This window comes from Molothrus ater, chromosome 9 (assembly GCF_012460135.2).
Source record: "Molothrus ater isolate BHLD 08-10-18 breed brown headed cowbird chromosome 9, BPBGC_Mater_1.1, whole genome shotgun sequence".
In the NCBI taxonomy this organism is placed as follows: domain Eukaryota; kingdom Metazoa; phylum Chordata; class Aves; order Passeriformes; family Icteridae; genus Molothrus; species Molothrus ater.
In genome coordinates, this window is record NC_050486.2 from 29910872 (window position 1) to 29932556 (window position 21685).

Here is a 21685-nt window from a genome sequence, read left to right on the forward strand (position 1 = left end):
AGGAGCAGGGCTGGCTCTGTGAGCCAGGGGAGGCTCTCGGGTTTGTGGCTCTCCTGACGCAGTCGCTTGCCTTCCTCTGGCACCCAGGCCCCGCTGTGGTTTGCAAGGGTGTGACTGACACAAGATTTGGGGCTGAGATCTGCAGCTCCTGCAGCACTCTCTGGGCCCACAGATGTTGTCAGGGCTTCCTTTAATCACCTTGGTGGCAGCAAAGGAGCTGCTGGAGGTCTGTGCTGCTGCTTCTCAGCAGCTCCCCTTCCTCCTCAGTCTCCTTTTGCTCTCCGCACATCCAACGTTCTTCCAGCTGGTAGAAGTCTACAAATGACACTGCAGAGCCAGTGTTTGGGCCTGTTTCTGCTTTTGTTTACTCACCTCTCCCGAGGGGGAAGAATAAAAGCAGTGCTGGGATGAGGAATTGGTGCGGGCACTGACTGTGCGGCTCTGGGAAAGGTGGGACAGGTCTGGGGAGTCATCCCTGGCCTGGGATGTGCCTTTTGTGTGCTTCTTCCTCCCAGCAGAGCCATTTGTGCTATAAAATGCACCTTTCAGTGGGGGAGAGAGAGGAAATCCATACAAAAGCCAACCAGATGAGCTGTACACTCCAGATGTAGCTGCCAAAACAATTGGGTAGGAGAGATCTGTTCTGGATATTGGGAAAGCATTTTGGATGGAGCAGAAACCCAAAGGATCCCAGAGCTTCAGACTGGGCCAGACCTCCCTGCTGGGGTTCTTCCACCCAAGGAGAGCAGCAATCTGTCCTCTGTGCCATCACACAGCGAGAAATAACTGTCCAAGGCCAGGCTGGGCAGGGCCTGGAGCAGCTGGGATGGTGGAAGGGGTGGAAGGAGACGATTCTCCAGGTCCCTTCCAACCCAAACCAGTGTGGGCTTCTCTGGAATCCTAAACCCTGCCAGTCCTGCTATTTCACATCAATCCAAAGGGAAACCCAGCCCGAGTATTTGGGCAGGGTGCTGGAATCTTGAGAGTGGGATCTAGGGCAGTGATGTTAGATAGTCCAGGACTGGGATCCATGGATGGGATCCAGGGCAGTGCTGTTGGATTCTCCAGGACTGGGATCCATGGATGGGATCCAGGCCAGGGGTGTTGGAATATTGAGACTGGAATGCATGAGTTGGATCCAGAGCAGTGCTGTTGGACTCTCCAGGACTGGGATCCATGGATTGGGATCCAGGGCAGTGGTGTTGGAATATTGAGACTGGAATCCATGGATTGGGATCCAGGGCAGTGGTGTTGGACTCTCCGGGACTGGGATCCATGGATGGGATCCAGGCCAGGGGTGTTGGAATATTGAGACTGGAATGCGTGAGTTGGATCCAGAGCAGTGCTGTTGGACTCTCCAGGACTGGGATCCATGGATGGGATCCAGGGCGGTGCTGTTGGACTCTCCAGGACTGGGATCCATGGATTGGGATCCAGGGCAGTGCTGTTGGACTCTCCAGGACTGGGATCCATGGATTGGGATCCAGGGCAGTGCTGTTGGACTCTCCAGGACTGGGATCCATGGATGGGATCCAGGGCAGTGGTGTTGGACACTGCAGGACTGGGATCCATGGATTGGGATCCAGGGCAGTGCTGTTGGACTCTCCAGGACTGGGATCCATGGATGGGATCCAGGGCAGGGGTGCTGGACTCTCCAGGACTGGGATCCATGGATTGGGATCCAGGGCAGGGGTGCTGGACTCTCCAGGACTGGGATCCATGGATGGGATCCACGGCAGTGCTGTTGGACTCTCCAGGACTGGGATCCATGGATTGGGATCCAGGGCAGTGCTGTTGGACTCTCCAGGACTGGGATCCATGGATGGTATCCAGGGCAGTGGTGTTGGACTCTCCAGGACTGGGATCCATGGATGGGATCCAGGGCAGTGCTGTTGGACTCTCCAGGACTGGGATCCAGGGGCTCCGGGAGCAGGCAGGAGCAGATCCGGCCCCGCAGGGCACTCGGGGATTTCTCCAGGTGCCAGCCCCATCCCACACATGACACACACGGATTTTCAGGGAAGCTCAGCGCTGCTTTCTCCATGACCCGAGCCCTTCCCCGCGGCGGCCGAGGGGATTTTCCTGCCTCAGCGCTGAGTAACACCCGGAGTTCTCGGGAATGGAGCAATCCAGTCTGGCTGCGGAGCAGCGCGAACCCCCGGCGCTCTCCTTGGGCAAGGCTCCTGCAGGGAGCTTTTCCTTTCCGGCATTCGGAGCAATTTGCATATTTCGAGTCTCATTTGGCTGGAAACGAGCTGGAAATGCCCCAGTGCTGCAAACGCTCAGCTCCAGCTCCCAATTCATCACTTTTTTAAAGCCCCGTGTTGCGTAAATCCCGTCCCACCCAAGGGAGGTTCTGCCGCTCTCAGAAATGCTAAACTTCACGGGAGGAAAATCTGAATATTGTTCTGTCTACATCAGATAGATGTTCTCGCTTTCATGAGCAGCCACATGCTGATTTATGGCAACCTGCTATTTATTTATCAACATTTACATTGTGGATTTCTAAATTATTCTAATAACATCAGGCCAACAAGTTGGTCATGATGTTGCTCCTTTAAAGTCTTCCTTTGAACATCTCTATAAATCAAGGCTGCTTTGATGTGAAATTGGAGATTTCATAAGCCTGTGTTTACTTTTGGGTTTCCAAAATCAGCTGAAGGGAAAACAAAAAAAACCCAAAAAACAAATAGTACTTTGTATCTCATTAAAAAGAGTTTCTAGCGCATTAAACGTGATATTGTTTTAGGAAATAAGAACTAGAAAGAGCTGCAAAAGAAATTTGATTTTTTTAATGACTGATAGTTGACTGCAACCATTCCACTTTTCTCCAGGCACTGAAATAGGGCTGAAAACTTTCTCCTTTTGTGCTGTTTGGTGTGAAACAGGCTCGTGTTTTTCGGTTTGGTTTTTTTTTTTCTTGTTTAAGCATTAAATGCACCTCCCATCATTCTCCACGGAGTACCTAGCAAGGAAAATCGATGGGAATTATGAAGTAACAAGGACAGCTGCAAATCTGTTTGCCACGGTCCTTTCTGTAAGTGATGTAACAGCAGGAAAACACAGATAAGCGGAGTTGCTGCTGCTCCAAGACAGGAATTTTAACTCTTGGCTTCCAAACCTTCGAAGAAATGCGCCTCAATTCCAAAATCCAGCAGTTTGGTTTGGAGGAATGAGGTGTCAGGAAGAAAGAGTTGGGCAAATTACAAATATCCCTTCGGCGGGGTGGCATTAATGCCATTTGTTTTAACCTGGAGTGGAGTGTCGCCTCCATCCCCATCCCAGACAGAAGCGTTCCCCCCTCCCTGTCTGCCCCGCTGCCGATGGCTCGGATGAGTAATTTCCCTCCTGTGTGTAAACCATTTCTGACGGGGCTCGGGCAGGTGAGGGGCGGCTCTTCCCGGGAAAAGAGCCGCTCCACGCAGTCCCACCAAGGTCTGATTGCACTAATTACCCGGGTAATTAAGCGGGGAGGGTTCAGCCCGGCTGCCTCAGCGAAAGTCACCCTGAGCCCACGAACCCTTTTGTTCTGGGGATGTCTCGGGCATGGGAGCTCTGCGTCACAAGGGTGGGTCGGGAACAGAGTTTGTAAACACTGGAGATGCGCAGCGAGATTCCTCCTTCAAAGTGCGGGGCAGGATCCCTCTCTGCAGAGCCTCTCCTGCATCCGAGCCGCTCTTTTATCTGCAAATCGCCCTCAGCTCCTGCGGACGGCTCCGGCTGCGTTTAAGCGGCCTCTTTGCATAAGGACTCCTGGCCTCGGGGAGCCCCAGCCGGGCTAGATCGACTTCAAAGGATTTCCATCAGCAGCAGATCCCCGCTCCTGTCTTTATTCTTCTCTCTGTGCTGCGCCAGGAGCACCTCTCCAAACTCCAGAGGGGACAGGAGCAGGAATTGCAGCAGGATCCATCCCTGGAGTCGCTGTGGGACTGGCTGGGCTCTGGGTGCTTCTTCAGGGCCCTCCTCAGCAGGGGAACAGAGTTGTTCTTTCCATAAAGAGCCAGAAAAAGTGGGAATTTCCACACTAAATCATCAGTGGGGTTTTCCCAGTCCCCATCGGGGTCATATCACGGAATCCCAGACTGGTTTGGGTTGGGAGGAGTCTCAAAGCCCATCTCATCCCACCGTCCCAGGCTGCTCCAGCCCCAGTGTCCAGCCTGGCCTTGGGCACTGCCAGGGATCCAGGGGCAGCCTCAGCTGCTCTGGGAATCCCATCCCAGGGCCTGCCCACCCTCCCAGCCAGGAATCCCTTCCCAATATCCACCTAACTCTTCCCACTTTCAGCTTCCAGCCATTCCCTGTGTCCTGTCCCTCCAGGCCTTGTCCCAGTCCCTCTCCAGCTCTCCTGGAGCCCCTTCAGGCCCTGGAAGGTCATGGTAGGGTCACCCTGAACCCCCCAGCATGGTTGGCCCCCTCGATCTGTCAAATTCAATCATAAATTAGGCCATTTTTTCTTCCTCTGCATAAAAATGGAGCACATCTGGTTAGGAAGGGGTGACAGGGCAGCTGCCGAGTGGCTCCATGCCCTTGGTGCCAACGTCACCACCCTGCCAGGACCCCTCTCCCAGGATTTCTGTGCCTGGAACCAGAGCTCAGCAAAGGACTTCAGGTGGGGAGGAGCCCTGAGCAGGGAGGGTTTGCTGTGGGCAGCAGGAGGGAGCTGGGAGTGAACTTTGCCACTGGAAATCAGGGAAATTCCCACCCGCACGCAGGGCTGGGAGGGAGCTGTGATTCCCTGGAGCAGAGGATGCATGGAGTAGGGTCACTGCTGGTAATCCAAGAGTGATTCAGTTCTGGGAGACTTAATTTGGTGCAGATGAGTTCTGCAGTTGCTTCAGAGCAGGGAAAACAGGAAAGCTCCACACGATGCTGGGGCTCTGGGTGCTTCCAGACCATTCCAGTTGGGAATGTTCGCTGTGCCCTTGGATATGGAAAATGGCACCTGGGCTTCATCTTATTGGTGTTAGCTGCATTCCTCCCATCGGTTAAAGGTGTTAATTGCATGGTCCTGTGGCCGGAGTTTGGGGTGGAGGGAAGGGAGCAACTGAGCTTTTCCTGATTTTCTCCTATTTAAGGAAACCCCCCGGATTTGGGGTGAGCATCCCCTCCTCATCCCTACACTCCTAATTCCCATCTCTTGGTGAGTTTATCAGTGCTAACTTCCTTTGGAAGAGGCGCGGGGATGATTATTAATTAGGAAAATTGATGAAAACAGCGGCGCGACCCCGTGCCGCAATGGGCATTACCGTAATTACCGCGTGCTGCCGCGGTACCGTAATTGCGGGCGGCGCTCTCCAAAGCCCCGATCCCCGGGTTTGCTCCAGTTGGAATTTTCTCCTCGCTCCCTGCAATCTGTTTGTTTTCCCCGTGGCTGTCGCACGGATTTAAGGTGGGGATTGCTCCGGGGAGGTCGCACATGACACGAGGCACTGATCCCTGCAGGGGCAACGGCCTGCCTGCTCCATGCGGAGCCATTCCCGGGAAGCAGCGCCGCTCCCGGCATCGGGGAGAAATCCCAAAAACCCGCCACGAGCAGCGGAACAGCCGGGCTGCCCCGGCGGTTTTGGAAGGGGGGGATGTGATAAAGTAAATCCTGCTTAGGTGCCAGCATCGCTGGGGTGATAATAAATCCCAATAAAGTTTGCAAATCCTGTGGGAATTCCCAGAGCTCCGGGAAGCTGAGCTGGGTTTGACCCTCACTGTGCTGTGGTTCTGCTGCCCGTGTTTATAAACGCTGCTGATTAAAGGGCTGGAAAAGTGAGGGAGATTAAGGCTGTGGGGGGCAGATTCCTGCTTCCAGATGGGATACGAGAATCCCGAGGATTTTTCCCTGCTGCAGATGCCTCGGGTGACCTTGTGGCGGCCACTTAATTACTGTGTGCCTCTGTGGGAAGGCAGCGGCCGCCCTTTGTGCTCTGTGAGGCCACTTGTGAGGTAAAGACATTTTTATCAGCTGTTTGTCCAGCAGCGCTCGGGCTCGTTGGCCTGAAAGGGGCCATTGTGAGGAAACCCCAGAGATGAGAGGTGGTTCGTGTGATCATCATCTGCTGACGGCGATTTCCTGGTGCCGATGGGGGCCGGGCTGCAGGGAAATGTTGCAGCACATGCTGGGCTGTCAGGCTGTGGCAGGGAGGGCTCACGTGTCCCGATGCTGCTGCCGCTGCTGCCCTGCTCGGACGTCACTGGCAGGAGAGATGGGGTCAGGGCTCCTTCCTGCCCCAGCTCCCACCCCTGCTGCCCCTCCTGCTCTTCCCCGAGCCTTTTCGGGCCAGCTTCAAAAGGGTTTTGTCCCTCGTGCTTGGCAGGAGGTGGAGTGGGGACCCTGTGGGACAAAATCCATGGCACAGTGCTGTGGGGTGTGTTCCTGGGCAGCCAGAACCCTTCACATCCCAATCCTTCCTGTATTCATGGGATGCCAACCTCCACATCCCATTTCTGTCCATATCCCATGGGATGCCAACCTCCACATCCCTCTCCTTCCTGTATCCCATGGGACAGGATTTAAGCTGCTTGTTTTACCTGGGATGTGAGGTCTCACAGTGTGATGGTGAGAGTGGGATTGGATGGGATATTGGGAAGGAATTCCTGGCTGGGAGGGTGGGCAGGCCCTGGCACAGGTGCCCAGAGCAGCTGGGGCTGCCCCTGCATCCCTGGCAGTGCCCAAGGCCAGGCTGGAGCCCCCTGGGACAGTGGGAGGTGTCCCTGCCATGGCAGGGGTGGCACTGGGTGGGATTTAAGGCTCTTTCCAACCCAAGCCATTCCAGCATTCCCTGTTTCTGTGGCACTGGCAGGCTGCTGTGGGAGGGGACAGCAGGGACAGAGGTGGCATTGTCCCAGCAGGTCACACCTCACCTTTGGGCTGCACAGGTGAAAGGGAGGTGCCGTCAGCTTCCCACCTCTGCCAATCCTGCATTTCAGGAGAGGAGCAGATGGGTCACATCTTCCTCTGCTCCACATGGCCAAAGGTTGGGCTGGAATCCCATCTGGAGGTTCTGGAGCTGTGCCTTGCCCAGCCTGGGCTGTCAGAGGGAGCAGGACCAGGATTTTGGGCTGTGCCCACGCCTCACGTGTGCCTCAGCACGCGGGGCAGCCTCGTGCCACCACCCCAGGAGGGGCTGGGGAGGCAGCTGGAGACGGGAGAAGCTTTCACAGCAAAGATGGCCCTTTTATTTTGGGAATCCTGGCCTCTGGCATGTGCTGCATTCCCAGCACAATCGCGCCAAGGACGTCCTGAGCAGCGGGAGAGCTGCACATCCCGCTGATCCCGTGCTGGGAGCGCAGCACAAGGGGATTTTCTCTGGGTTCCGTGTCAAGGACGGCTCCAGCTTCCTCCTGAAGGCATTGCTTGGGTGTTTGAAACAAAAACTGCAGAACTGATTAAATATTGAAATCTGGATTGTGAATCACAGAATGGCTGGGGTTGGGAAGGACCTTAAAGCTCATCTCGTTCCTCCCCCTGCCTTGGGCAGAAACACGACAGATGCATGCTTTTAAGAATGAATGTATGAATTTATGAATTGCAGTTACAGATTTAAGGTGGTTATTTTTTATACCCTTATCTGAAGGCTATTTCAGTCTGTAAAGGGTCATTTTGCTGCGTTGCTGCATTTTGCCCTTTACCACAGAGGAGGAAAAACCCAATCACACTGAAAATGTGAAAAACGCTTTTAAAAATCCAGCTGGGAATGTTTTGAAAGTCCCTGTAGGGAATAGGATTAAAGCAAAGCAGGAATGGAGAGGAGACTGCTGCTTGCTTTTTCCTTTATTTAAATATTCCCGGAGCTTCCTCCATTTTAATTTTCCCATAAAACATGGCTGTGTTAGCGGGGCTGGCTAAAGCAGCATCCCCTCCCAGGCGCGGCTCAGCTGAGCCGGGCTCCTGCGGAGCGGGGAGCCCCTCCAGGAGCTGAGCGAGCAGCACCATCCCGGATCCCCGTGCCCATCCATCCCTCCATCCATCCCTCCATCCATCCATCCCTCCATCCCCGCTCCTTTGTGCATTCCCGGATCCCAGCCCTCGCTGCCGGGCGGGCGCATCCACCCACGGGCAGCCCGGAGGATGCGCCGCCAGCCTCGGCTTAGGCTGGGATTAGCGGCTGCCGCTGCCTGCGGGATCTCTGCCTCGGATGAACGCTGAATTTTTGGGACTGGGAAAGGCTCCTCTCCCGTCGGAGCGGCGATTTCTCCGGGAGGATTTGTGCTGGCTTGCCAGGAGCTTTCCAAAATGCCTGAAGCCAATTATTTGTTATCTGTGTCTTGGGGTTACATTAAGGTGGGTTTAATTCCTGAAGGATTGCTAATTACCGAATTATTAACGGCTGCTTTTTTTTTTCTTTTTTTTTTTGTGCTGTATTGCTCTGAGAAAGCCTCTGTGAGGAAAATATGCTTTAAAAATGCTGATTTCTGTGTGTTTTGGCTAATCATGTGTGTAGTGTGCATGCAGAGTCCATGGATGTCATTTTTTTGGGGGAATTCGGTGTTGCAGGTTAAAATGATGCAGCAGTGAAAATGTTGGATTATAAAATCAGCAGGATCACAGCATGAATATCCAAGGGAATCATGCCTGAATCCCACATTTTGCTGTATGATCTTCAGATTTAGGGCATATTTCTCCTCTGGATATGCAGCCTTTTAATACAAAATGGAGCAAATTTAGAAAATCCAGAACAAAAGAAGGTTTAGGGATGGGGAATCTCAACCTGAGATAAAAATCTGAGCTTTCAGAGAGGTTTGTGTGAAACGTTCTCTCCTCGTTTGTGACGGTAGCAACTAATGAGCATCTTTAGAGGAAAATTTATTCCGTGGGCTGAAAAGAAATACCCAGTCACGGAGATGCCGAGCAGGGTGGAAATGAAACCATCTGTCGCCGACTCCATCCCAAATATCCCCGGAATTCTGCCTGCTGGGGGAGTCTCCCGTGCTAACGCGGGTCTGGGAGAGGATTCCATAAAAATGCCATTTTCCTGTGCTCTCCCCCTCGCAGTTCAAGAGGATGCTGAACCGGGAGCTCACCCACCTGTCCGAGATGAGCCGCTCCGGCAACCAAGTGTCCGAGTACATTTCCAACACCTTCCTGGGTAAGGAATGCGTCCCCAGCTGGTGTCTGGGGCTGGGCAAGGGTTAAGGGCAGCCCCATTGCCCCCATTCACAGCTTCCCTCTTTGGGTTTTCGCTTTCAAAGGGCTGCAGGGAGGGGGAGAGTGGTGTTTGGATGGGAGGAATTCCTTCCCGAGCCTCGGTAGGTTTTGGGAGGCTGCTGGTGGTGGCTGCCTTATGCAACGCTGGGGTTTTGTGGTGACCTTATGGAAAGGACAAAGTCACCCAGGGCCAGCTGCAGCCACTGCCTCCTTCAGCTGCACCTTCCCCTCGGAGATGAGGCTCAGATTAAATCATCCTCAAAATCTTATCCGTTCCTTTGTGTAAATCTGCTCATTTGGCACAAGAGGTCAGAAAAAAGAGGGAATATTTTGCATTTCATTCATTCTGTGTGAGCTCAAAGCTCCACATACATGAATGACTCCTCTTTGTCAACGTTTATTAGGACAAATGGGATTTTCTCAGGAAGCAGCTTCAGGATTTGTGACCATTTGCTTCTAAAATGAGGAGCCTCATATTTATGGACATCCCTGAATCCAGCAGCTCCAAAGGCTGAGTGCTGTGGGTGCTGGGGACTCATGCCCCGAGGCTGGAACGGCCGGAATGCGTTCCCTGTGTGACACATAATTATTCCCATTAAGGGTTTTAAAGTGATTCCAATATCCAGCTGCAGCTGGAACTGCTGCCTGCATTTAGGGCACTCGACAGCATTAATAATCCATGGAAGTTGGGAGCTGCTTTGTGGGGATGCATTGATTTTATTGCTCAGCTGAACCCAGAGCGTGAACTCGAGCAGGGAATGGGGCTGGATTGGGATGCACAAAGGGGCTAATCCAGGGATTTGGCTGGTGGGCAGCTCTGCCCAGCAGCCACGTGAGTGTGGAGCAGGAATTGCCAATGTGGCAACCAAAACTAAACCCCACAAACGCTCAGGTTAACGGAGCCTGAATCCCAGCAGGGACTGATGAGCCAGAGCTGCTGCTGGGGTTGTTTTATTCATGGGATTCCAGACTGGTTTGGGGTGGGAAGAACCATAAGGATCATTCACTGCCAAGGCAGGGACACCTTCCACTGTCCTTCCTCCAAGCCCCATCCAACCTGGCCTTGGACACTTCCAGAGATCCAGGGGCAAATTATATTCCAGGGCCTGCCCACCCTCCCAGCCGGGAATTTCTTCCCAATATCCCATCTAAACCTTCCCATTTCCACCTTAAATCCATTCCCTGTGTCCTGTCCCTCCAGCCCTTGTCCCCAGTCCCTCTGCAGCTCTCCTGGAGCCCCTCCAGGCCCTGCCAGGGGCTCTGAGCTCTGCCTGGATCCTTCTCCTGTCGAGGTGAGCACCCCCAGGTGTCCCAGCCTGGCTCCAGAGGGGCTCCAGCCCTGCAGCAGCCCCATGGGCTCCTCTGGGCTCTCTCCAGCAGCTCCAGGTCTGAATTCCTGCAGCTCCAGGTCTGAATTCCTGCTATCCCATGCTGAGGCAGCTCCATGTCCCCTGGCAGGGCTGGACGAGGCTCTGTCCATTCCTGTGCCTGGTGACAGTGACATCCCCCTGTGAGGCCACTCAGGGCCTGGCACTGCTGAGGGGGACGGGCTCTCCAGATTGGGCCAGATTGCAGCCTGATTGCTCATCTGCAAAAGAAAAATGAGAGAAGCTTTTAAAAGGATTGTTTCAGGAAGTCGTGCTGGTATGGGTTTTATAAATTAGTTTTTTCCTTCCTAAAATTTAATTAAATTAAATGTACACCCAAAATAACAGGAGTCTGCAAGTGAGGAGGTTGAACAAACAAAAAGAAATGTGTGGGTAGGACACTAATTTACCTCCAAAGGTGGGGATAATTCAGAGATATTAAACCCAGATCATGTGACTTCATTCAACCTTTTGATTTTATCAGGGCAAGGAGGGACAGGACACAGGGAATGTCTGCCCACTGCCAGAGGGCAGGGCTGGATGGGATGTTGGGCAGGAATTCCTCCCTGTGGATGGGATGAGGCCCTGGCACAGGGTGCCCAACACCCCTGGCAGTGCCCAGGGCCAGGCTGGAGAGCCTGGGACAGTGGAGGTGTCCCTGCCCTGGCACAGGTGGAACCAGAGGATCCTTAAGCTCCCTCCCATCCCAACTCGTTCTGTAATTCCGTGATGAAATGGTCTGGGAAGGCTCCAAGAAGGAGCAGGGAGTCAGCCCTGCATTCCCAGCAAGGACAGGGCTGGGGAGGTCAGAGAGGAGCAGCAGAGGCTCCGGCACTCAGAGGGACCATCCCACTGCCCGTGGGTCACAGCTCCTCCCGAGTGCCACTGCCACCCCCGCGGGGACACTGATGCCACAAATCAGGGATTTCTGCTCCAGAGTGGCCATTTGATGCTGCCTTAGTCACTGCTAAGGAGATTATGGGGAGGAAAGTCCTTCGGTGGTTCAGCAAAATCGAGGGAACACCCTCTGATGTCAGCCCGGCTGTACTGTGAATAATGGCTCCTTTCCTAATTGCTGCTGCTGCTGCTGCTGCTGCTGGGGTTTCACAGGGGTTTCATTAAACCCAGGCAAAAGTCAGTCCTGTCTGGAGGCCTCATCCCTCTGGAGCTCCTCAAGGTGCTCAGAGGTTGGGGTACAATCCATGAGAAATGGTTTGGATGGCAGTCATGAGCCACTGGATCTGTGCTTTTATAAATCAGCTGTAGGGCAGTGAATATCACGTGGTTTTAAGATTTATTTATTTGCTAAATACATCTCCACAGCCAGGTTTGGGCCCTCTTCATGTGCAATAAAACTGTGATTATCCCTGAGGATGGCAATGGAAATTCAGCCTGTGCTTTGAATGTTATTCCATAGATATTTGTAAGGGAAAAATCTTTAATGAATCAGCGACACCCATTTGTTATTGGTTTTAAGAGAAGGGGATATATTCACCCTAAAAAGTGAAAGTAGGGAAAATAGATGTGGTTTTACCTTATTCAGGAAAAAAATGTGTTGTTTGAACATATCTTTTATTTTCCTGCAAATAGGGATTAAAATTAATTGTGGTTTATCCCCAAGGAGAACCTGGTGCCTTTCAGGCATGGAAAAATCACAGAAGCATTTAGGTTGGAGATCATGGGGTCCAACCATTCCCAGCACTAATCCATGTCCCCAAGTGCCACATCCATGCACAGAGAGACATCCCTGGACATGTCCAGTGTCCCCAAACCACACAGTGGCTACAAGAGAGCAACCAGAGCTTTTGTGACTGGATTTTCTTTTTTTTTTTTTTTTTTAATTTTTGGATCCCAAAATGAGAAAACCCCCTGGGGTTGAAGTGGGGAGCAGAGGCAGCAGCTCGAGGGCTGATTCTGGGGGATGTGCTGGGAGCTCACGTTGTGCTGACTCATTTCCCCCTGCTCTGTTGCAGACAAACAGAACGATGTGGAGATCCCTTCTCCCACCCAGAAGGACAGGGAGAAGAAGAAAAAACAGCAGCTCATGACACAGATCAGCGGGGTGAAGAAACTAATGCACAGCTCGAGCTTGAACAACACCAGCATCTCACGGTTTGGGGTGAAGACAGAGAAGGAAGATCACCTGGCCAAGGTAGGGGAGATTCCTGCTCTTCTGGGAGCACCTGGAAATGGATTGTTCCTTTCCTTGGAATTAGTATCCCTGAAGTGACGTGGCCATTAGAAATGCTGTAATTAATGGTAGCCTCAAGAGCATGTTTTATATTTAAAAATACATGAAAGTAGCCCTAAAATAAAAAGGAAAAAAGGTGGTGCAGGCTGAGGAGAGCAATTATGAAACACAAATCAGCCCTTCACAGTTACTCTGTGTTCGTTAACCTCACACGTTCAGCACTTACATAATTCAAATCACCATTACATTTGCATAGTTGTGAACTTTTTGGGGAAATGCAGAATTGCCAGGAAAACCATTCAAACCATTATTTTTTTTGGTGCTCTCCGAAGGAGCTGGAAGACCTGAATAAGTGGGGCCTCAACATCTTCAACGTGGCCAGGTACTCCCACAACCGGCCGCTCACCTGCATCATGTACGCCATATTCCAGGTGGGTGTTCCTGCAGGGCAGGCTTCCCTGCTGCTTCCAGCCCTTTTCTCCTGTCCAGCTCCCCTCTGCTTCCCTGCCTGCTCCAGCCTGAGCTGCCACTCAGCTGGGTGTGTTTGTGCTCTGCTCCCTCAGGAGCGGGACCTGCTGAAAACCTTCAAGATCTCGTCGGACACGTTCGTGACGTACATGATGACCCTGGAGGACCACTACCACTCAGACGTGGCCTACCACAACAGCCTGCACGCTGCTGATGTGGCCCAGTCCACCCATGTGCTGCTCTCCACCCCTGCCCTGGATGTGAGTGCCCTGCTTGGCTCGCCTTTCAACGTGGGGTGGGCACTGGTGGCTCTTCCGGGCGCTCCCTTCGCCCCCATCCTTAGGAAATCTCGGCATGTGGGATCTCTGTTTCACCTTCCCGCAGGGCCTTGTCCCAGAAAACCAATTGAAACAGCACAATTTGTTCCCCTCAATCAGCTTCCCCAGCTGCTGAGAGGTAAAACCCCTCTGACAGGCTCCTGTTGCTCCATCCTAGGCTGTCTTCACGGATCTGGAAATCCTCGCTGCCATTTTTGCAGCTGCAATCCATGATGTGGATCACCCCGGGGTCTCCAATCAATTCCTGATTAACACAAGTGAGTTTTGTTCTGAATCTCTCCGAATTCCACCCTGAAAGCAATGGGAATGCTTTTTACCTGCCACAGATGACAGCTTGCAGGCTGTGATGCCCTCTCATGCAGTAGAGGACTGAGACATTTTGGGCTTGAGCAGGAATTAAAATGCAATGCCTGACAAAGGGAACCATTGTAGCACAATTTGTAAAGTCAATATTTACTACTTGCTAGCACATAATAATTCTGCCAGCCCTGAGTGCAAACTTTACCATTAAGATAAGAGAAATAATCCTATTGCTATTGACAACCAGAAAGCCAAATATCGGCCTTTGTGTTGTGTTCTGCCACAGGCTGAGCACGGATCTGGATTCCAAAATATGGGGATTGTTGTGTTTTGGGAAGGATTTTTGCAGGATTCTGTTGCCAGTGACTTGTAACTGAGTCAACTGAGCATTATTTTGTCACTGGGACTGAGCAAAGGCTGTGGAGTGCTGGGGCTGGCACTCATGGAGCTAAAAAGAATCCCAGATTCCTAAAATCATCCAGTATCCCATGGACAGGGACACCTTCCCCTGGACCAGACTGCTCCAAACCCCTTCCAGCCTGGCCCTGAACCCTTCCAGGGATGGGAAAAGAAACTTCCCCCCACTAAAACCTCTCAGTGCCCCAAACAAGCTCCTGCTGGCTGTTGGAAACCCCACATTTCCCAGCCTGGAGTCCCACACTTGGCATTCCTTCCCCAGATTCTGAGCTGGCCCTGATGTACAACGATGAATCCGTGCTGGAGAACCACCACCTGGCCGTGGGCTTCAAACTGCTCCAGGAGGAGCACTGTGACATCTTCCAGAACCTGACCAAGAAGCAGCGCCAGACCCTCAGGAAGATGGTGATTGACATGGTATGGCCACTCCCTCCTCCTCTTCTCAACCAAAAATGGTCGGTTTTTTTGTGGCTTCCCCTCCTGAAATCCTGTTTTTCTCTCCATTCTGGAAAGGTGTTGGCCACTGATATGTCCAAGCACATGAGTCTGTTGGCTGATCTGAAGACTATGGTGGAAACGAAGAAGGTGACCAGTTCAGGAGTTCTGCTTCTGGACAACTACACGGACAGAATACAGGTGAGGCAGCCAAATTCCCTGGGTTTGGGTGTTGTGGCCAGGACGAGGAGGCCACACTCCTGCTTTTGCTGTGGCTTTGTAATCAAGCACTTAGAGAAGCTGAATTCTCAGCAGTCGTTTCCTTCTAAATAGAAGCACAAGGTGGTCCCATATTTTTTAGGTGTTATTTTTTAGGTGTTAACCCAGAATTAGGGTTTTTTAACACTTGGAACTACAAACATGGCACATTCTTGTTTGGTCAAGTTTTGAGGGCTCCTAGATTTCCTAGCTGCTTTCTCCCATTTGTTTCTCCTGTTACAACACTGCAAGAATTTCATTCAGAACTTCACATCTGAAGCACCTCAGAGTGAGCTGGAGTTACTGCTGTACAGTCTGTTCCCTCAATAATTTAATCCTTGGTTTACAGAAGTGACCAGAAAGTGCTGGAACAGGGTTGTGCAGTGAGCAAGACAAGATACATCCTGCTCTGCTCTCACTTTGATGACCAACTCCTTAAGAGCAGGCTCCTGGGAAAACTCTGTAAATTTTTTATTTCAAACACTGGTGCTGCCTGAATCCTTGTGGCCACTTAGTCAGGCCTGTTCTGTGCGTGTATGGAAGGGATATTACTCATTCCATAAAGTGGGAGCATTTCACCTCTTTCCCTCAGAGCATGGAAGTGGATTTTGAATGGTGGGAAGCAGCTGGATCCCCAAACAAACCTGTGTGATGTCATTGACACTTGCACAGCTGCTCCAGGTGTGAGGCCTGGGCTGTGTGAGCACCAGAGAGCACGTCTGGCTTTGAGGCTGGGGCAGCTCAGCTCATCCGTGGAGAGGGAATCACAGAATTCCAGACTGGTTCGGGTTGGGAGTGACTTTAAATTCATTCCATCCCACCCAACACCTTCCACTGTCCCAGGTGCTCCCAGCCCCAATGTCCAGCCTGGCCTTGGACATTCCATGGATCCAGGGGCAGCCCCAGCTGCTCTGGGCACCTGTGCCAGGCCCTGCCCACCCTGCCAGGAACAATCCCCAATTCCCAATGTCCCATCCAGCCCTGCCCTCTGGCACTGGGAGCCATTCCCTGTGTCCTGTCCCTCCATCCCTGTCGCCAGGGGCTCTGAGCTCTGCCTGGATCCTTCTCCTGTCCAGGGGAGCACCCCCAGGTGTCCCAGCCTGGCTCCAGAGGGGCTCCAGCCCTGCAGCAGCCCCGGGGCCTCCTCTGGGCTCTCTCCAGCAGCTCCAGCTCTTTAACGTGCTGCCATGCAATGTTTCTGATGTTTTTATGGTCTGTTTCATAATCAGAGACTCTTCTGGTGCAATGCTCTGCAGATCCAGCCCGAAACCCTCCTGTTTTTGCAGCTGATGCTATGAGTTTCCTGGTGGCTGTAATTGCAGGTTCTCCGGAACATGGTGCATTGTGCAGACCTGAGTAATCCCACCAAGTCCCTGGAGCTCTACCGGCAGTGGACAGACAGGATCATGGAGGAGTTCTTCCAGCAGGGAGACAAGGAGAGGGAGAGAGGCATGGAAATCAGCCCCATGTGTGACAAACACACGGCCTCCGTGGAAAAATCCCAGGTAACTGGCCCTGAGCTGCAGCTTTCCCTGCCTGAGCTTGGCATTTCAAAGCACAGACAGAGCTCAGCTGCTCCTGCAGCACAACTGGGAGAGGAGCCAGCGGTTCAGAGCGTGCCTTCTGATCCACCCTGACATCCAGCTCTGCCTGGGGCTCTCACAGGCTGGGGAGGCTCTTCCAGTTCCTCTCCATCCCCCTGGGCATCTCCTCGTCCCCTGCTCGTGTCCCAGTTTCCAGAGGGCCTTGGGTCCTTTTGTTCCCCAGGCTGGAGAGGGCAGTTCTGCTCTGCCCACCCTCACCAGCCTGTCCTGCCCTCACACCCTGCTCACCCCACTGATCTGCAGGACTGGGGGCTTCTCCCACCTGAGATCCCCCTCAGCACCCTGAAAAACTCTGGCTGTCTCTCGTTATCCAGGACAATTCTGCACTGCTCGTGTACAGTTAGAGTGAGTGTGAGTTAGAGGCTTCTGGAGCTGCCCTGTGCAGGGTGAATCCCAGAAATATTCATTTATGTCCCTGCAAAACTTAAAAGGAGCTGGATTTGCCTCTTTTTTTGTGGGGGGGATGAACTGGCTCGTCCCTAGTTCTGATTCATAAAATGGTTTCAAGGTCAGATTTTGTTCTGACCTGTGTAGCACAGGCCATAAAATTTCTCCTGGATAATCTGGAATGAAACCAGGAATTTATGTTTGTCCAAACAGATTCCAACCTTTATATAATGCTGTCTTGGTTGTTGTTTTTGAATGACTCCAGCAAGTCATCACTGAGGTTTTTCAGCTTGAATAAGTAACAAAATTGATGATAATTATTTCCAAATGTCCTCTTGGGCTCGGCCAAGTGCTTTCAAAATTATTCACTCAACCGCGTGGTGATTTTGTTGGAAAAATCTGTTTGGTTTCTTAACCTAACAAGAAATGAATCCTTCAGCCAGGCTTGCCCATGTGCTCCACATGTGAGCTCCAGTTCATTCCTTGCTTCACATCTGCACTTCCCAGAGGCCTCAAAATGCCATTTGTGCTGTGCAAAAAAAGACAGGAATTGCACAAAATGTCCATCATGAAATGGCAAAGGAGAAAGGGAGGTGGCGTGTTCGTGCTGGAGGTTTCCAAATGACATTTTTGCTGTGCAGAAAAGACAGGAATTATACAAGATGGCCAACATGGAATGGCAAAGCAGAAAGGGAAGCAATGTGTCCATGCTGGAGGGAAACAAGGAGTAGATTAGAAAATAATATGCAAATATTTCAAAGCTTGAGATGCCCTCTCAATATTTTAGGCTCAGCACAGAGCCACGTGGCCAATTATTCCATGATTTGGGATGCTTTTAGAGGAGACCTGAAACAATGATTTTAAAGAAACGATGATTTTAAAGAAACAACAATTTTAAAGAAACAACGATTTTAAAGAAATGATGATTAACAAGTGCTGATTTTTACCCATCGGCGCCGTGGAGCCCTGGGACATTTTGGCTTCCAACCATCCCAAACCCTTTTTTTCCCAGTGCAACAGGAACTTTTCATCACCTTTCTGCTGGAGCTGCCTCCCCGGCCCGTTCCAATTGGATGCTCACGGTGCTATTGACATCCTGTTGTGTCTGAGGGAGCCGGGAGCCATTTCCAAAGCAAACATCTGCTCCTGGAGCCCGGCTCCTGGGAGAGCCTTTTCCCTGCTCCACACAAAGCCGTGGGGCGGGACGGGCTCTGCCAAGAGGGAAGAATTCCAATCCCTTTTCTGGCCGTTCCGCCGGCTCCATCCTGGACGCGGTTCCTCCCTGAGTCAGAGGAGCGCGGCAGGGCTGAGCTCAGCGGAAGGGCTGAGCATCCCTCACTCTTTCCAGCCCTGCAACGTCACCCCACGGGGGCCAGGCAGCATTCCCGGGATGAGCAGCCCCGCTGGCTGCGCTCCTCCCGAGGAGGAAATCTCTCGTGGGGTTGCTTGGGGAGGAGGAAAATGGGAATGTTGAAAGTGCAGGATCGTGGAAGGTTTGGGATAGGCACAAACTGCTCCCCACAGGAAAATGCACCCAATGTTGGAACTTCAGACCATAAAGGCTGCTCCCCTTGGGAGCACTGGAGTATTGCCAGCTGTCAGTCGTGTGGGAATCTTGGGATAACGCTATAAATGCACCAGCCTTGTTCCCAGTCACCTGGGAATTCTGTCTGAGAGGAGCAGACTCAGGGCTGAGGGCCCCATCCAGTTCCAGCTCCATGGCAGGGACAACTTCCACTGTCCCGGGCTGCTCCAAACCTGGCCTTGGACACTGCCAGGGATCCAGGGGCAGGCACAGCAAATCTGGGAATTCTATTCCAGGGTCTCAGCACCCTCACAGGGAACAATTCCTTCCCAGCATCCATCTAGCCATTCCTCCATCCCCTGTCCCCAGTCCCTCTGCAGCTCTCCTGGAGCCCCTCAGGCCCTGCCAGGGGCTCTGAGCTCTGCCTGGATCCTTCTCCTGTCCAGGTGAGCACCCCCAGGTGTCCCAGCCTGGCTCCAGAGGGGCTCCAGCCCTGCAGCAGCCCCATGGGTTCCTCTGGGCTCTCTCCAGCAGCTCCAGGTGCTGCTGATGCTGTCCCCAGGGCTGGGGCAGCTCTGCAGGTGGGGCCTCACCTGAGCAAGGCAGAGAGCAGGATTCCCCCTCTCCTTTTCCGCTGCCCACCCTGGGGGATCAGCCCAGGGCTCTGTCCCCTGAATTTCCTGCTGGCTCCTGCTTTTAGTGAAACTTCCTCCAAGGTTTGGTTTTGGACAAGACATCAGCCCAACCCAACAATGTGCGGGTGCAGCTCTGGGTATCAGATAATTGGGTGTGATAATGTGATCCTTAGGCTGTGCTGGTTTGGGGACTTGCTCCTGGTGTTTTGCTTGTAAAACCAATATAATATGAACTTTTCAGACATCCACCTTTTGCAGGTTATTCCCTTGCCCTAAGTGTGTGTGTCCCTTTGTTTTCCAGGTGGGATTCATCGACTACATCGTCCATCCTCTCTGGGAGACGTGGGCTGACCTGGTGCAGCCCGACGCCCAGGACATCCTGGACACTCTGGAGGACAACAGGAACTGGTACCAGAGCATGATACCTCAGAGCCCATCCCCTCCCCTGGAGGAGCGGGGCCAGGACTGCCAGGGCCTGATGGAGAAGTTCCAGTTTGAACTGACGCTGGAGGAGGAGGATTCGGACGGGCCCGAGAAGGACGGCGAGAGCCTCGGCTACTTCAGCAATACAGAGACGCTCTGCGTGGCCCAGCCCGGGGGGGAGGAGCCCCAGAGGGAGGCCACCATCGAGATTGTGACAGAAGACACATCTCCTGTGGACACATAATGGCCCGGCCCCGCGGGAGTGGCTTTTAAACACTTGCGGAGCTTGCGAGCGGTCTCCGACAGCCTCCGCAGCCGGGGCTGAGCCTCTGCCACGGGGCTGGCAGATCCTCCAGCTACTTGAGATTGGAGTCAGGGTTACAGATGGGGTAGGGAGTGATTGCTCAGGAAATGCACGGGTGATTTGCGTTGTGGTTTGAGCCTCGTCAGCCGAGAGCACCGCGTTGTCCTGGAGCTGGCTTGGGTCGGGCCGAGGCGGCGCTGACACACAACTGAGAGATTTTATACTGTTAGTTTTGGAGTTTATACCAGTTAGACTGATAGAAACTACTGATCAATAACTCATATCCAACCTGTCCACCTGTCTGCAGACCTGTGTGCCTTCTTTGTAAACACTTTCATGTCTTTTCAAGAGTCTCTTAATTCAACACACGGAGCTTGGTAGTTCAAAAGCGACACAAGGTGTTTCGGAATTGACGGCTACGTTTTGGATTCTTCCTGTTACCAGAAGCAGTCTTCCTTTTTTTTCGTGGGCAATACCTGTCACTTTATTGCAGTTAATCACTTTGACAGACTAAACAGAAGGGGAAACCCTCTGCTTTGCATTACTGCACCTTCAGTGTGTTCTTAATCCCCCCGGTGACCCCTTGGGAGTCACTCGGTGCCGTCGGGCACCGTTCCCTTGCTGGGAACAGCGGGAATTTTTTTCCTCCCCGGGGTTTGGGTTTGTGGTGAGCAGGACAGAGGGCAGGTTTTTTTTTCCCTGGCACAGCTCAGTCCACCCCTGAGTAAGCGTGGCAAGGCAGTGTGTGACATGCCTTCCCCCTCGGCAGCTCCCTGGAATTTGCACGCTCAGATATTTGTGTTTCTCTGGCCTCTCGTCCACGTTCTCTAGGTTTAGGTCCACCATCCTCCTCCTCCTGCACTGCCTCGAGCTCTACCACCTCCATTACTGTTTATAACAGTGTATTTATTACCTACTGTACATACTGTAATGTTTTGTAAGTTATTAATTTATATGAATTAGCATCGCCTGTCGGCGGCGATGTTAATGGGGTAGAAAACTCGGAATAAGAGTTGCCTTTTTTTCTTGTAACCTTTTGTATTGCATAAAGTCCAAGAACCTGAACATAGCTGAAGAGACAGACACAACCCAGGAAGGGCATTCGGGTGGCAGCCGCCCGTGGGGAGGGGACTCCGCATCCCAGGGCAGCGAATTTGGGAATTTGCCAGGAACGCAGAGAGGGGGAACCGAACAAAGAATTCCCCGCGCCCGGGCCGGCTTTTCAATGTCACAATGTTCCAATTTCTGAACAACCCAATGTGAATCTCTATGACAAAACAAAAATGTGAACTGATGTAATAATTGTGCTGTGAAACTTCCTCTGACAAAGCTTGTCCGGCATCGTGAGCGGTGTCAATCTCAGTTTGTAAAATATGTTTCAAGCTTTTTGGTCCAACTCGTGACTAATTAGTTCATGACAATAGCACAGTTGTGCATGATCAATGGGTTTGTTTGTCTGTTGAACACTGCATTGTTCCAGGTGGTTATTTTATTGTTCCCCAAAGTTTCACACTATGTATGTTATAGTATTCTATATTGTGTTCAGACGCATTCTTAAGAGATTTTTATATGAAGTGAATAAATGAAAGCATGACCCAGCCTGCGGCTCTCAGGGGGGGACTTTTGTCAACACGACAGCGTGGGCTGTGTCACCACTGCTCAGGGGACAGAAAATGGCACCCTCCAAACCCAGAACCCTCCTGGGGCTAAAATCCAGAACCTTCCTTTGGCCAAAATTCAAAACCTCCCACACCCAAAATCCAAGATGTTTCCCAGCTGAAATTCAGAGCCTCCCACAGCTGAAATCCTTTTCCTTTGACCAAAGCTCAGGACCCTCCTGTGGCCATACCCCAGAATCTTTCATAGCTGAGACCCAGAACCCTCCTGGAGCCAAAAC

The 21685-nt window shown here is 52.3% G+C and overlaps 1 protein-coding gene across 5 annotated transcripts in view; it reads left to right on the top strand.

Annotated features, from left to right (window-relative positions):
* Positions 1–21387, top strand: part of PDE4B (phosphodiesterase 4B) — a 225156-nt gene extending 203769 nt beyond the window's left edge. For 4 of the 5 annotated variants that reach the window (XM_036387461.2, XM_054515699.1, XM_036387463.2 and 1 more), the window contains 9 exons: positions 8984–9077; positions 12477–12655; positions 13027–13125; positions 13258–13422; positions 13658–13757; positions 14480–14634; positions 14731–14853; positions 16233–16415; positions 19363–21387. In XM_036387461.2, coding sequence (XP_036243354.1) covers positions 8984–9077; positions 12477–12655; positions 13027–13125; positions 13258–13422; positions 13658–13757; positions 14480–14634; positions 14731–14853; positions 16233–16415; positions 19363–19728 — 1464 coding nt within the window. In that variant the 3' untranslated portion in view covers positions 19729–21387. Of the gene's footprint in view, positions 1–7852; positions 8273–8983; positions 9078–12476; positions 12656–13026; positions 13126–13257; positions 13423–13657; positions 13758–14479; positions 14635–14730; positions 14854–16232; positions 16416–19362 lie in introns of those variants that run through there. The other variant, XM_036387465.2, reaches the window with a different exon arrangement.
* Positions 21388–21685: the final 298 nt, after the last annotated feature.